This window comes from Notolabrus celidotus, chromosome 12 (genome assembly GCF_009762535.1).
Source record: "Notolabrus celidotus isolate fNotCel1 chromosome 12, fNotCel1.pri, whole genome shotgun sequence".
NCBI classification, from domain to species: Eukaryota; Metazoa; Chordata; class Actinopteri; order Labriformes; family Labridae; genus Notolabrus; species Notolabrus celidotus.
Genome location: NC_048283.1, coordinates 14764221 through 14779607, shown reverse-complemented (window position 1 = coordinate 14779607; position 15387 = coordinate 14764221). Strand labels below are relative to the sequence as shown.

At 39.4% G+C, this 15387-nt stretch overlaps 1 protein-coding gene across 1 annotated transcript; it reads right to left on the bottom strand.

The window, feature by feature from the left end:
• Positions 1-2813: 2813 nt before the first annotated feature.
• On the bottom strand, positions 2814-14232 carry leng8 (leukocyte receptor cluster (LRC) member 8). Its single transcript, XM_034697628.1, has 15 exons — positions 13775-14232; positions 12107-12242; positions 11530-11694; positions 10616-10693; positions 10045-10471; positions 9598-9769; positions 9332-9502; positions 8887-9135; positions 8630-8794; positions 8228-8522; positions 7916-8017; positions 7722-7790; positions 7512-7641; positions 7213-7420; positions 2814-7118 (listed from the first exon to the last, which is right to left on the bottom strand). The coding sequence occupies exons 1-15, from the start codon at positions 13813-13815 to the stop codon at positions 6956-6958; spliced, it is 2571 nt and encodes an 856-aa protein (XP_034553519.1). The 5' UTR covers positions 13816-14232; the 3' UTR covers positions 2814-6955.
• Positions 14233-15387: the final 1155 nt, after the last annotated feature.

Sequence of the window (15387 nt, the reverse complement as noted above, 5' to 3'; positions counted from 1 at the left end):
TATCTATCTATCTATCTATCTCTCTCTCTATAGTTGTAACTGTGAAAGACTTGTCAGAACTTTTCATCTTTTTCTTGCTTTTAATTTTCTCTTTTCTCTCTTTTAAACAGTAACCTTTGCTTACGGCCTTTTCTTCTTTGCATGATATATAATCATTCTTGTTTTCTTTCCGTTTTCGTATTTACTTTGAACCATTATTTTCTAGTTCTTAGAGCTCCTGTGTGGAGTTTTTAGCAAGCAACAAAACCGACTGATACAGATACATTTGTATGATCTACAAAAACAAAAGAAACCATCAGCAAGAAGATTGATTTTCTGTACATTGTCATTTGATATGCCTGTCAGCCCTGTCTACTGACAGACAAGGCAGGTGTCATATAAGATTTACAGTACAATGCCAAAACCGCTTTCCAAAATTTTTCAATTGCATTTTTTCACAGAAAGAAAGCAGTATAAGTCATTATAAAGGAAGATTTTTTTGTCCGAAACCACTACCTACATATGTACTGGATGAGATCAGCAGAGAGAAAAATGGTCCACAAAAAAAACAAAATTCCTGACAGGAGTTTTAATTTATTTTTTTGCTCTTTGCCTTGTAGTGTGTAGTTTTCTCTCTCTTTTCTCTGATTACTTATTCAATTCTGAGTTCTAATTTACTTCTTTCCTAATTTAGTTTCCTTAGTGTTTTTGCTGTAGCTCTTGACTACATAAACTCATTTCCTTGCTTTACCTCTGTGTTCTACATGGAGTTGTTTTTTCTCAACCTTTTTCTACCTTCTCTAAAGATTTCCCTGGCTATCCTAAAACTCTTTTCTAAGTTACCTTTTGAATTTAATGACATCTTTCAGCTTGTATATAATATAAACCACAGCTACATTAAACCTTGAAGGACATGCGTTTGCACGAAATCACACATCTGTTTTGTAACTAGTGTCACAGGTGCCTCTCATTTAATATTTCAAAATAAACTGTCTTTTGTAAAACTTGAATTTGAAGACTTATCTCTACAACCCCAGTTCCAAAAAAAGTTGGGACACTGTACAATGCAATGTTGTGAGTAACCTATTACTAATAACTGTGGTGCTGTATCTCCTCTACTATTTGCTGTAACTATTAGTGTATTTAGTTAATTTTCTAATTCAATAAAGCTGTCACAAATGCAGACATTGAAGTTACTCATCATTTTACGTCAAATAGCCAACAATCAACGGACAGGGGAAAGCATTGGCTCAGCAGTAGAGTCGATCGTCTAGTACCTGGATCGTCTAGTACCTGGAAGGTTGGAGTCTAGATTCTACTGTACACATGCCACTTAAACCAAAATCTCCCAGGTGGCTGTGTCGGCCTTGTGTGAATGTAGCTTGGCATCTGCTTGCAGTATTATGCATGGTCTTCCCTGAAAAAGGCATTGTCACGATGGCAGCATATGTTGCTACAGAACCTGCATTGTTCAGCATTAATGGCTCCTTCCCAGATGTTTATGCTTCCCATGCCACCATGGATGATTGCCTTTGAACTGTGCTGATAACAGGCCAGGTTGTACCTCTCTTCTTTAGAGTGGAGGATGCAGTGTCCAGGATTTCCAAAATGAATGTCAAATTTGATTTTTCAGACAGCCTCAGTCCATGTAAAACAAGCTCAACCCAGAAAAGTCACTAGCATTTCTGGAGCCAGGTGGTACAGCTTTCACATACATTTGTTTGCCTGTTCAAAAGGGACAAAGCCAAAAACACAATAGGCTACTGTATAGGCGTTTTTACCCCGGAACTATGTGCGTTTCGACTGGAGGAACCAGGGTCTAAATTTAGTTCAGGGGTAGATAATCTCCCCTCTGAAAAGCCCCTGCTTGGGGGGGGTAGTACTTTTCAAAGGTCCTGGGACTTTCGGCTGAACGTAACAGTGTTTGTGGAGTTAACACAGTAGTTGAAACACAGAGGGAGTTCTTGGGAATGTATATTGTTCAGTTTTTTTTATTAAGATTTCAAAATATTATTTAATATAATTTTTTTCTCCATACCTCAATGCCCTGATTTGCACAATCTACCAGGGACTTCGGCCCGCGGTCGAAACGCAGACAACATTGGGGGCACAGGAGCCTTTTAGTTCCGGGGAAAGTAGTTCTAGGGGCTAAAAGACCCCAGAACTCTTGGTCGAAATGCACCTTAAGGCCATTTTCTTTGGGCCCCCTGGCAGCACTGTATTAAAAACCGACATGACTCTGTAGTGGAAATCACTGCATGGGCTCAAAATCACTCCAAAATAACGTGAACAGTTAGTACACAAATGCAGGTTGAAACTGTACCATGCAAAGAGGAACTATCAAAAAATGCTTAGGGGTTCTTTGGGCCCGAGCCCATTTAAAATGGACTGAGGCAGAATAGAAAAATGAATCTAAATCTGATATTCTTTGCAGAAGTCCAGCAAGGATGGGACCTTTTACTTTCAGAACTCCAGAAACTGGTCCCTTCAGTTCTCATACCTTTAGCATTGTTTAAAGTAGAGCTTATGCAATACAATGGTAAAAATGCCCATCCAAACATTTTTTGGACCGTATTACCAGAATAAAATGTAAAATGTTTGTTTTTCAAGGAATAAAATGTATGTGTCAGCATTTATATGTTGTCCTTTTCACTCATTTGAATGATCAAGGGTTCGAATTTTTGGAAACAGTTGACAGCTGTCAATATTTTACACATCATCCCACTACTTTAGTATTACAGTTGTATCCATTCAGACCCCCCCACCCCCTTTTATGCATGTTTAACTCAATATTAATTAAATATTTCTTTCAGTCAACACTCCATAATGCTGAATGCTTATTATACTTGAATTTTATTCGAGTTCAAAATGTACACAATATTTACAAAATGGCAGTTTCTCATGTAAGATCTGTAGAGGAGTGAGGATGAGGATAGGGTGGAGGCATTGAAGATAAACCTTCAGCTTCAGTTGTTAGTGAGCTGCAACATAAACTATTAAAGCTTGGCAGAGGAAACACAATACTTACTAGTGATTGTGACTAGTTGCACAGAAGGCAAATGGTCACAAACATACTTAACATTAAAGGAAAAAATATGAATGAGAAGAGAAGTAATACTGGCTATAGGCTTGGAGGAAAGAAGAGAGGACAGCATGCAGGGAAAAGAGAAAGGGAGGAAAGACAAAATAAAATGAAGACAATTAAAAAAATAAAATAAAAAAAAGGTGCAGCAGAAAATGAGAGGGGTTAAAGAAGTGGGACCTGGAGTTGTTCTAGTGTCAAACTGGAAGGAGTTACAAAGACTGATGGGGTATACAGTAACATGGGAGCAAAGCAATTCTGAAAACATAAATCAGGCATTGAAAGGGAGAAAAACACAAATGCATCTAAAATGAAAATGTGTATAGTTAGTTGTCTTGAGTGAATTTTCTACTAAAAAATATAAATCAAACATTCTGGGCTGATTCAATGCTGAAAACCTGAGACATCAGATATTCACACTTATAACATTAGTGAAATATTTTACATTTACACACGCATCAATGAAATTCATCACATTTGAAGAGACCAAAGAGTCATTTCTTGGCATGGGCGCATACACCAGCAATTAAAAAAATAAACTTTGCCTATAAAACACCACTGCATATAAAGAAAAAGAAAAGTTACCAAATGAAGGTGAATTTCAAAGATACATGTTCTGTATGTCCAGACACATTTTACAATGATCGGGGATCAAACCATCGCAACAAGGCTCTTTAAAGTTCAGTTCTGTATCTAGCAAATTCAAGTTATATGCTTCCTTACTATTATAGCAAAATACAAACTGAAAGACAAATTCAACTGGCAAAAAATACTATTGGTGTTTCAATACAACTGTGTTAAATGCATTTGGACAAACAGAAAACAGTACGTTAACTTTGTCAATCATTAAGCAGTTTTTTTAAACTCAACAAGTATCAGGTTGCTCAGGAAAACTCTGAATATTTGGGTTAGCAGCAAAATCACATTAGCAGCAGATCAACACTTTCCATATTTCACTGAGTGAGACTCCCATGTATTTTATCAGCTGTATGGCTTCAACTTCAGTGGGTCAAACCAAGACTTGGATTGCTCACAATTCACTCTCCGCGGCTGGCTTCTGGAGGTGGTTGTTTTCGCCCACTTATCACTCCTGTGTGCTCCTGCAATGCAGCAGTACAAGAAGCTGAAGGATGAGGAGTCTGAAGGTGTGAGAGAGGAAGGTGTAGGGAACTGAGGGAAGGAGTCAGCAAAAAGGACAGGGGGGGTGAGGTAAATGAAAGTGGGAAGAAAGAAAACATGTTGAGATCATTGTCATTACAAGATGTTTGCTGAAATGTCAACATGGAACATTTTGGAAAAACAAATTTCAGATCAAAGTTTACAAAAGTGTTTTTTCAGCCCGATGGAAAGATTACTTTTTTTGAAGGCATAAACATGACTTATATTTTACATCAGGACCCAATCTCCACTGACCGTGTTAAAGCTTCACATGAACCCATCTTCTGATACTAAACTGCCACAAAACAGGCAAGTGACTGAATTTGTTTTCCCCTAAGAAGACAACTTTTTACACCGAAATTTGAGATATTACTGGAAATTCAGATTAACACCAAAGGTTCAAAGGTTCAATCCTAATGTTTGAGGCTTTACAGGGACGAATGAAGTAACTGGCCTTTTCCAACTCCACCACTACACCCTGCAGTTAAGTTTACATATTCACACAAATGGTCTAAAAGAACAGGAAATCCCACTTACCCATGTGTGAACAAAAATGCTACTATATGCACCAAATTGAAAAGACACCACAGCAATATCATACAATATTTACAAAAAATATACTGAGTAGACATGTAAACATTTTGATTGTACAGCAAGCGTGTCTCCACTCTTGTTCTGGTCTGTTACAACGGTTTGAATTAACTCAAGCTCAATGTCTGACAGGGAACATTTAATACTGTTCAAATTCTAAAAAGCTGCAGTGAATCACTATGCCAATCTGCGTTATCAATGTCAGCACAGGTGCTCAGTTAAAGGGGACAAAGTGCAGCTCTTGGAAAGTCAGTCAAGTTTTTTTAATATTTGAATTAAAAGGATATTTTCCTGTATTTTGGAGCCAACTCATCACTTTTAATATTGTTGGGACATTTGTCTCAGAAGTTATGGTGCACTATGAGAGTGCCCAAGAGAGAAAACCAACTACTCCACTGCCACTTTGGGAACAAGTCTTTATTCTAGGATCAAAAGGGTGTATTAACTAGACCGAGGCTTAATCTGTAGCTTTAATTCTAGAAAAATTATACCACCTCTATTAGTGAATGGACAAACACTCTACTCTTCACTCAACTTGCTTTTCCTTCTTTATTGTATTACTGTCTGCATCAGTATAAAACTCATGTATCAACTTAAATACCAGATCAGCAGCATGTATCTGTGCAGAAACATTTCTGGGATCTAACTGTTTTTTTTTTTTCTTTTTGCATTTTAGGATATCATCCAGTTTTATGACTCTTAATTCATCTGAAATATCTGCCTCTTCATTTTCATTAAAAACCTGCTAAGCATCTCCATTATCATTTAATATTTTAACACAAGAAAAAGGCCAATACTGTGGTCCACTTAACACAAGACAAAACATTAACACAGAAGAAATGTGAGAAAACACCTCTGTTGTTCCATCATCCACCTTCTCCAGAGAAGTCCTTTTGCTCTTACCAGCCTTGCAAACACCAGAGCCACACATCGCATACAAACCACTCGTTATTATTCCTTCTTGAAGCAGCAGCAGCAGCAGCAGCAGGCTTCTCAGTAATGCTCCAGACATGGAGGATTAACCTTCAGCCGATCTTCACGTTTCTTAAGAATTATAGCTGGTGAAGACAATACTGCCGACGAGGATGAAGGATGGACTTCACCATTGCTTTGAGGTGTTCTGATGAGGGGTTGCTGGATTCCAGGTGCTGGCAGAACCTCTACCTGAGGATGACGGGAGGCAGATTTCCTCTCTACCTCCGAATGCTTGGATTCTGATGATTAAGCTCAGTGTAGAGGGGGCTTGGAGGAGCGAGGACATCACCTTGATGAGGAACGCGCGCCTGTACTCCTTTCTCATAAACAAAGTCAATGCTTATCAGATAGACTTCCCCTAAATGCCGGCCAACCATTTCATGACTGTGACCAGTAAATGAGTTCTTCTTATTAAAATCAGGAAAAAGACTGGAGGCTTTAGTCCATTGCTTTCGAGGGCCATGTAAACGAAGAGGAGTAGCAGGATGAAGGGCCGACTTAGATACCTTAAGGAAACAGGGTGTAGGGCAGGGCATACAAACCACCAACTCTTCTTTCAGATGAACTGCTGCTGGCATCTTCTCACCTTGCAGTTTTCATAGTCTTTGATACGCTGACCTGATTGCTAGCTTTGCTTCACGGAGGAGATGGCCCGATCTGTGACTTCAACAGTAGCTTTTTACATTTCCCTTTTGCTTGACAAGGCTTGGGACTTCAGGTCTTGGAGCTGTTGACTTGAGGAAGGAAAAAACATGACAGAACACCGTTAGCTTTGACATCTGATGGTGGTAAAGGAACAGGGACCATGATGAGTGACTGCCTCCCTGATCTGGTCCTGTGACTTCATGGCCTCTGAGTGCTGAGACTGCATGATAACCTGAACTGTTCCCTCACTTCTCTGTCATTGTAAGTGTGGTTAGACATAATGGGAATTAAGCAGATTTAGAATGTTTGTATGACAGTATCTGCTGACCCATGTATGAAACAATAATGTGGGTTTCAAAATCATATCTTCCTTCTGAAATGTGAGTCTTGCAATACAGTGATGCTGCATGTGTCTTCCTACAGTTCTGGGATTGCCAACTACAGTGAACTGGCTGGGGTGTCTGAAGTGCAGTGCATTGGAAATGTAAAGCTCCCTCCCTCTATGGCTCTATCCCCACCCGCTTCTCAGGAAGCAGCCAAAGAGGCTGTGCTGGTTTTGCAGTCTATCTTATCGGGGTCATATGGGGCAAAGGTGACACCTAGCCCAGTGAGAAAGGCCATACAGGAGTCTAAACAAGGGAAGCCCAGATTGGACTGCACATACTCCACTGGCACGTCGGGCCGGAACCTGTGGACAGAGGGAAAATGGAAGAGAAATAAGATGCAGCATATGTTTTAAATATACAACATTTTTAATGAAATCCTTCAAAAACTCATCTTACGTTTTGACTATGGCCCGAAGTGCAGCCTTTCTTTCTCTCTCTACAAACTTGTCAATGAGGTATGAAGCCATGCGTGGGGCTTCCTGGTACAGCTTAAAGAATCTACGGTAGTTTCCTAAAGCCCAGGCAGCACGGAGTGCCAGTGCATGAGCGACACACACATCTTCTCGCAGTGTAGGGGTCAAGTAAACCAACTCAGTGGTCAGATCTGTAGAGGAGGATGAACGGTCAAAGTTTCAACACGTAGAAATAAAACATCTGAATGTGATGTTTAACATTTGAAGAAAATGCTGGCATACCTCCTGAATTTTTGGTGAAGATGTAATACATCAATCTATATGCTGTAAATTCTCCGATGTTCTCTGAGGGGTTGTCCTTATACAGAGCCTTCAGTTGGGTCTGGCACTGGTTGAACTCTTCGTGGTCTCCCTGGAAACAAAAAATTGGAGTCAGTAATGCCAAATGCAGTGTCATCACTTTACGCAAGAGAAAAAAAGAGACTGGCTCACCTTTTCTAAAGCAATGCGTGCGTGACACTCGTACACTTCCACTGTGAATTCAGTACGAACTCCCTGGACCTGGGTGACAACAGGGACAAGTATGTGTTTAAAACAACAACAAAGAAACAAAAACAAGGCTGAGCTAAAATTGAAATTTTCATTCTAAAAAGACTAATACATTAATTTATATGAAGATGACCAACCGTGAGGTCCTGTCGTATGGACTTCATCTGTTCACAGGCATATGCGTAGTCCTGGTGGGTTTGCCAGTGGGCTTTCACAGCAAGCAGAGATTTTCTCAGGACCTGGGTTAGAAACAAGTTCAGATGTGGGTCAGAGCCTGGTAGCGGTTGAGGGAGACGTGGACATGCTCAGGTAATTCATCATATTCAATCCCCCCTGTTCCCTCCACGGTTTTGGCAACGTACATTATGTCAAGTGAGCTGGGAAACTAATTAGAAACCCATTTAAAGATAACTGAGCCCTAAAAAGCTACACATCTTCCCACAACTTACAGACACAGGGCGGACAGTGGAGGGGTCTGGTGCACAGGTGAGCCTCAGGTATATCTTGGTGATGTCCTGGCATGTTCCCACGATGGGGCAGTCCTCCCAGCTGAGACTCTCCTGAGTTCCATCAGGGAGGTCCAGGGTATGAATGGAGAGAACTAGGGGCTCTGAGCGAAGCTGCTTGTGAAAACGAGCAGCTCTGCTCTGCTTTTTGGCTTCTCTGTTGGGATCATGGAAATCTAGACCAGCATTGCCGCCTTTCCTCTTCTTTCCAACAGCTGAATTGGCATCTTCCATATTTCTGAGTGAGTATGTTACAGATTATTCACACAATCTATCCCTGTTTCATGGCGTACTTTAAAAGACAAGTTAGAGTTACACTTTTTAACAATGTAATTCATATTTTACCTTCTTCCTCTGTTGGCCTTTCCTCCTCTTCCCCGTCCTCGCTCACCACCTCCGCGTCCTCTGTCTCTGTCATTACCACGACCACGGGCTCCTCTCTGGCTTCGTCTTGACAGTTGAGGTCGGAGGTCACTAGAGATGCTGCTGTCTGACTGTGAGCCAGAATCACTGGAATAATAGAGACATCAAACATTTCAAACAGGACGTACAGAAGATGTCCTCAGTAACAAAAGTGAGTACAATGGAAGAAAGAGTCTTACCTGCGTCTGTGCCTTTGGTTACTTCTGTCCCTGTGTCGGCTATGGGAGGGGGACGGGGAACGGGAGGAGGAACGAGATGAACTCGAGGAAGGACTCCTTTGAGAAAATATATTTCGGTAATTGCCCAGTCTGTGTCCACCTCCCCTGCCTCTTGAAGCTGCGGCTGCTGTACTTCCACCACGGCTAATAGAGCCATCTGACGCCCTCTGGGGTTGGATTGTTTCCCAACGAGACTGTTTGACTTTTAGTCTTCAGAAGAAAATCAAAGAGATCCAAATGTTTACACGTCAGTTCAACGGGCAGTCCACACAATCAAAAAGCCACACAACTATATAAATAAAAGCATGTTGATGCCTGTTCATCTGAAAAACTTGTTTGCAGTTGTGACATATTTTCAAAGTTTATGTTTATATTAATACATACACCAGGTGAATGCTCAACTTACTCCGGCAATGGCTCATGGGTCCAATCAATAGTATAAGCAGAGCCATCCTTTAACCGGTCCTGCAGAACTTCTTTCAGCACCTTCTCAGTACGATCTTTGTCCTCCTCAGTCTCGCAGGCTGTAAAACAGCGCTGCACATATTCCTTCATGGCTTGGGGCCAGTCCTGAGGTCTGGAGAAAAAGAGATTGTAAGGATATAATTCATATTCTAAAATGTGCACACAAATACACAAAAACAATATCAGTCAAGATAGACAAGATCTCACCGTGTCTGAGCCCCTCCGGATGCAGCTGTACCACTAGCCGGGGAGGAAGGAGATGGATTTAACCCTGAAGGCTGCTCGCCCGGGGGAAAACTCTGATTGGAAACTGGACCACACTGAACCTGATAGGGTCTCTTGGAAATATTGAACTTCACAGAAGATGCCCCAGGTGCCTCTGTGAGAACAAAACAACACACACAAAAAAATAATAATTAAAAAAGATGAAACTAAATGATAAATGTTATGTATGTCTAGTACTGACACCTGGTCTAAATCCGTACTAACCTGGAGTTCTGACTATTGTCTGAATGGATTTATTTAACCTGCAGTGCTTTTAACAGTCTTACAAATTATAGTTCTAACTTTTATACAAAAGTCCAAGTTTTGTAGCTTTAATATGTATGTAAAAAAGCTTATACGCCTCAGCTACATCAAAAGAGTAAATCTTACGTTTCATGCGGTGCCACAGTTGCTGTCCTTGTTTCTGGTTTTTGTTTTTGTTGGCCTCTCCTCTGCCAAGCCCTGGCAGGTACTGGCCTGGCTGCTGCTGGTGCTGTTGGGTATTCTGAGAGGGCTGATAAGTATTCTGGCCCTGGAAGCCTTGACCATAGTTGGGCCTTTCCTGGGAATGATTGTACATTTGCATTTGGTTGGGGTCACCAGGTGGATATCGCATGGGGTTATTGGCACTATAGGAATTTGGAGAGGGAGGAGGGGGGTACTGGGAATTAGGTGGGGGAGGAATAGGTGGGGGTGGAGGAGGAGGGGGTTTGTCTGAGGTGGTTGGGCTATGGGGTGGTTGGGGTGTAGCAGGGGGAGGAGGTTGTGGTTGAGATGGGTAGTTAGAGGACTCTTCCATTCCTGGCACAGGGGGAGGCTGTGAAAAGAAAAGGACAAAAGCTAATGTATAAAATAAAATCAGACTTATTAAAATCTAATTTGCAAAAGGACGTGATAATAGACGTAGCCCAATTAGATCTATACATTTGTACTAATTCACAAAGCAAATTCTAGCAGTCACCTGTCCATTAGAGGTTGGAGGTCCTGGGTAAGGCCCTGGAGGTACACCATACTGATTTGGAGGGTATGCAGCTCCATACTGAGAATTCAGAAAAATATTTGTAGACATGGACGAGCCTTTTCCAAAACACTCAAACACTGATTTTACTGTAGTGTATGAAGCTGATTCTCAGATCTACAAGCCTTAAAGCTTATAGTGTTTAACAGGGCTGCAACTAACACATATTTTGACAATCCACTAGTCCATTATCGTGATTACTAATTACTAATTAAGAAACAAATAGCAAAATAACTTATGGGCTCTTGAGTGATTTAACATCTTAATCTACTTTTCCAGCAAACAAATGTATATCTGCCAACAGCATACAAATATATACGATGATGTCACCAACAACTCATTGAATTTTTTATTCATCGGCAACTAATTTTGTCATCAATTTTAGCTGACTACATCAATAAAAAGTGCTCCACAAGTGTTTTGTTCCTGTTAGAGCCAGAGTTATTTGAGTGTATGTGCCTTTAATTGTCATGCTGCAGGTAATTGGTGCTGCTAAATGGGAGCAACTGAGCATGTGCAATGCAATGTGTGCTTTCTTCTGAGCAGGACAAGGAGCAACATATTTTCTAAACGTAGCTTTGTTTGGTTTTTTATAGTATTGTCACTTTTGTGGAAATATAAGTTAATAGCGACAAGAGAAGTGATTTTGTTTGCCTATATTTAATAAATTTTCGGTGTGTTTAATTCTATACGGCATTCATTTCATTTTTTAGTAAACCTACTTTACAATGCACGAGTGAGAAAGATCACGTCCTGCAGAAGTTGCAAAAGAAGGTTGCAAAAGTTGCCACTACATTTCCGGTAACTAGTAAATGTTATTCTAGTAACATGAGAATACATTTTCTCTCTGTACTTACTGGACCCATTGGGTAGTAGTAGTTGTAGGGGTATGTATATCCAGGATAATGCTGCTGAGTTTGCTGGTACCAAGGATAGTATTGCTGTTGCTGCTGCTGCTGCTGCTGCTGCTGCTGCTGCTGAATGGCAGTAGAATCAGATACTGCTGGCTGAAACTGACCGGCCTGAAAAGGCAACACAGGAAAAAAAACATTTGTGTTTGGATTCAGAACAGATAATAATTCATGTTGGAGCTACAGAAAACACAATTATACAAGACAAATAATATTTGTGAAACTTGCCTATAAGTAACACTTGATAAATAATTCAACAAACTTAACACATCCATATACATAATGTATTTGCCATGGAAATCCCGGGGTGTCCATTAATACTGTGTCCATTAAAAATGTGATGTGATGTAATTTCAAGTAAATACATTTTTTAGCCGCTATTCTTGTGAAACCTTGATTGAATTGATTAATTACAGTTTCAACATCTTACAATGTCACTATCTGTGTACTGTTGGCTTTAAGGAAGCCAGAGCTTAGATTTCAATGCCAAGGGCAAACACACACATCAAAATAAAACACAAACCTGCTCTGGTGTGGTCCGGTTGGCTTGTGGGGGCTTAGCAGGACTCTGGTTCTTGTTAATGGACGCTAGTGCTTGTCTGGCTTTCTCCCATTCTGGGTTCTCATGAACCTGGGCGTCTGCGCCAGCACCATAAGACCTAAAATGAACACAAGAATTTTAGTCAACCACAAACATGAGCTTTTTAAACTATAATAGTAAGAGACAAGAGTTTCCTTTAACACTATATAAAACAGGATCGTTTACTCTGTTGTGTAAGATGTAAGTGCGTTTGTGTATGTTTCCAGTGGTGGACAGTAACAAAGTAAATTTACTTGAGTACTGTACTTAAGTACATTTTTTAAGTTTCTGTACTTTACTTGAGTGTTATTTTCTGGGGGAACTTATTACTTTTACTCCACTACATTCAGAAGACAATTATTGTACTTTTTACTCCACTACATTTCTATCAGTGCTCTAGTTACTCACTACTTTTACTTTGAAGTCAGCTCATGAATTTCCTTCTCTTTTCTGAAATCTGATCCCTAAGACCGTAAAATGTGTTTGTGTAGTTCTGTTTGTCTCAGTGGTTTAGTCATACCTGTATATCGTGCGTCTCCATGTGTGAACGTGGAGCAAACACAGAGCAAATTTCACTCAGATCAGGCAGTTCATTTAGAGGTGGTAATGATGGCTATAATTCTCCACCTGAGCACCCATGGTCATATCTTCAGCCCGTGTTAGAGGTTTTTGAAATGAAGAATGATACGTATCGTTTGAAATGTTCTCCCTGTTTCCTACTCTGCTGAAACATACAAACATTCACTGTCCAACCTGAGAAAGTGTGCTGAGCTACGTAACATTTGTTTTTATTTCCAGATGAACATTTCAAACTAAGTTGTCTGTGCTTGGAGTAATTAGTGTCTGTTTTTATTCCATGTTATAGTTTTTCGAGATTTCAAGTAATGGTTTCTAAATAAACAGAATGTAACAGAATGTACTCCTATGTATTCTTGACTGCAATCATGCTTTGTGAAAATACAACGTTTTTAGATATTTTACGAAGTACTTTGAATACTTAAGTTCTTTTAAGTTATTTTAGCAAGTACTTCAGTACTTTAACTCAAGTAATAAATTGACAGTGCAACTTCCACTTGTATTGGAGTAATATTAAACTTTGACTCAAGAAACGAAGCTGTGTACTTTTTCCACCACTGGATGTAAGTGTGTTTGTGAATGTTGGTGTAGATTCAGTCAACGTATACTAACAGCTCCCTGCTTACAGTTAGGAGGAATCTAATCACTGTTAAACGGATATCCAGTTCGCGGTTGACATTAGGAAGCAGGCCTACCCAGAACATACCAGCAAAGCTAAAACAATTCAGGGAAATTACTTTCAACTTGATGTCAATAAATTAAAATTAAATATTCCCCTTCCACTAAACAAGAAATGCGATTTAAAAATAGTCAGAATAATACAGTTGTCACCGTTTACATTAACCAGATATTAAGTTAGCTTTCCGCTAAATGCACCATCGGCCTGTATGTAGCAGGTTGGGCGATGGCTAACACTTGTCAACACCCTGGAGATCTTCTTTTATATAACATGTAGCAGTAACCGTTTTCATATATGCTGCATTAAGTTTCCGATGTTTGTTTTAAGTGATATTTAGCACAGAAGATGTGACTTACCAGTTGGTTGAAGGTGTTGCTTGTGCCGTGTTGGACGCCATTTCGCCACAGTGTACCGTTAGCCTTGGTAAGCTAACGCTGGTGCAGTTATACGCTAGCTAAGCTAGCTGGCTAGCGAGAAACACAGCTAACGTCTGTCTTGTTAGCTCTCCTGCTAAAGGAAAAGGTAAACAACACAAGTCCAAACCGTTTAACTTAAAGAAAGACACTCAATCGAGCGCAGTTGTAGCTTCCTCTTCAAATATGTCTAACTAGATCATACTATGAATCAAGATGCATTGAAGACAACGACAAGGTAATTCAGTATATTTGCTTCTCTTGTCGTTAACATCCAACTTCGTCTAATCGGACTGTGAAGATACAAAATGGCAGATAAGTAAATTTGGCCAAGTCAAGTGACGTTACGCTGGTCGCGTTATTTCACCCCTGAACGAATTCTTACAGGAGAAAAAAAAATCCACGGCTACTCCTTCCGTCAGTACTGCTCTTCTGGGTCCACAAATCAAATGCCTAGGTTTAGGTCCAGGTCAGAAAATATAGTCAGAACCGTATTCACCCACTATGCTGTCAATCATAAACAGGCGGGGTTGCAATGCCTGAGAGACCAAACTCAGGGTAAAATTGAGTATAAGTTCCTATCAAAGTGAAAAGAGAAAGAAAATAAACTAATTTTCTCATCAGCATTCATACATAATATAACCAAATCATTGCTTTAACATATATTTATCTTATCTAATTATTTATTTATCTATTTATTTATTGTATTCATCTGATCTTGTTAACGCTACCTTATTTTTAACTTTTCTTTCCACTATTACTTATTTTATTAATTTTACTGTATTGATTTTATTTTATTTTTTGAGCATTTCATTTATAATCATGCCTTTTATAATTTTACCATTTATTTTTTTTGTCATTCAACTTTTATTGCATTTTTTTCCAGTATTTCTTTGTTCACCACCAGTTGACAAATTACATATAAGTTATACAAAACCAACAAAAAGAAAATAGAAAAAAAAATTATGACAAAAAAAAAAAAGGATTTCATTTTATTTTTAAGTATTATATTTATAATCCTGTCTTTTATAATTTTACCATTGCTGTTGTTTTCTGTCTCTCTTTTATTCTGTGAAGCACTTTGGGCTGCATGTTTTATGTATGAAAGGTGCTATATAAATAAAGTTGAGTTGAATGTATAAATCATTATTTGTCTTATCACTTGTCTTATCCTTAATCAGTAATATAAGGCTTATCATTCAATTATATAATTTTTGCATGGCATTTCTTTCTCATGATCAAATTTACTGTCTGGGAAACTATACCAGATCAACAAGGCAAGGCAAGGCAAGGCAACTTTATTTGTATAGCCCATTTCATACACGAGGGCAACTCAATGTGCTTTACATTTATACAAAATGACTCCTTCACGTCATGTTTTTGCCAGGAATTATATGCTATAGTAGCCAACAACTCCCTTATTTATAGTTTTTTTCATTTTCTCTCCTGTGAAGCACACACAGCTGCAGGATGTGTGAATTTCAGAGAGAGAGAATCATTTCCTGCAGTCTCTCCAGCACTTGAAGTCCCGAATCACTCAGGTCTTTTGGTTTGTA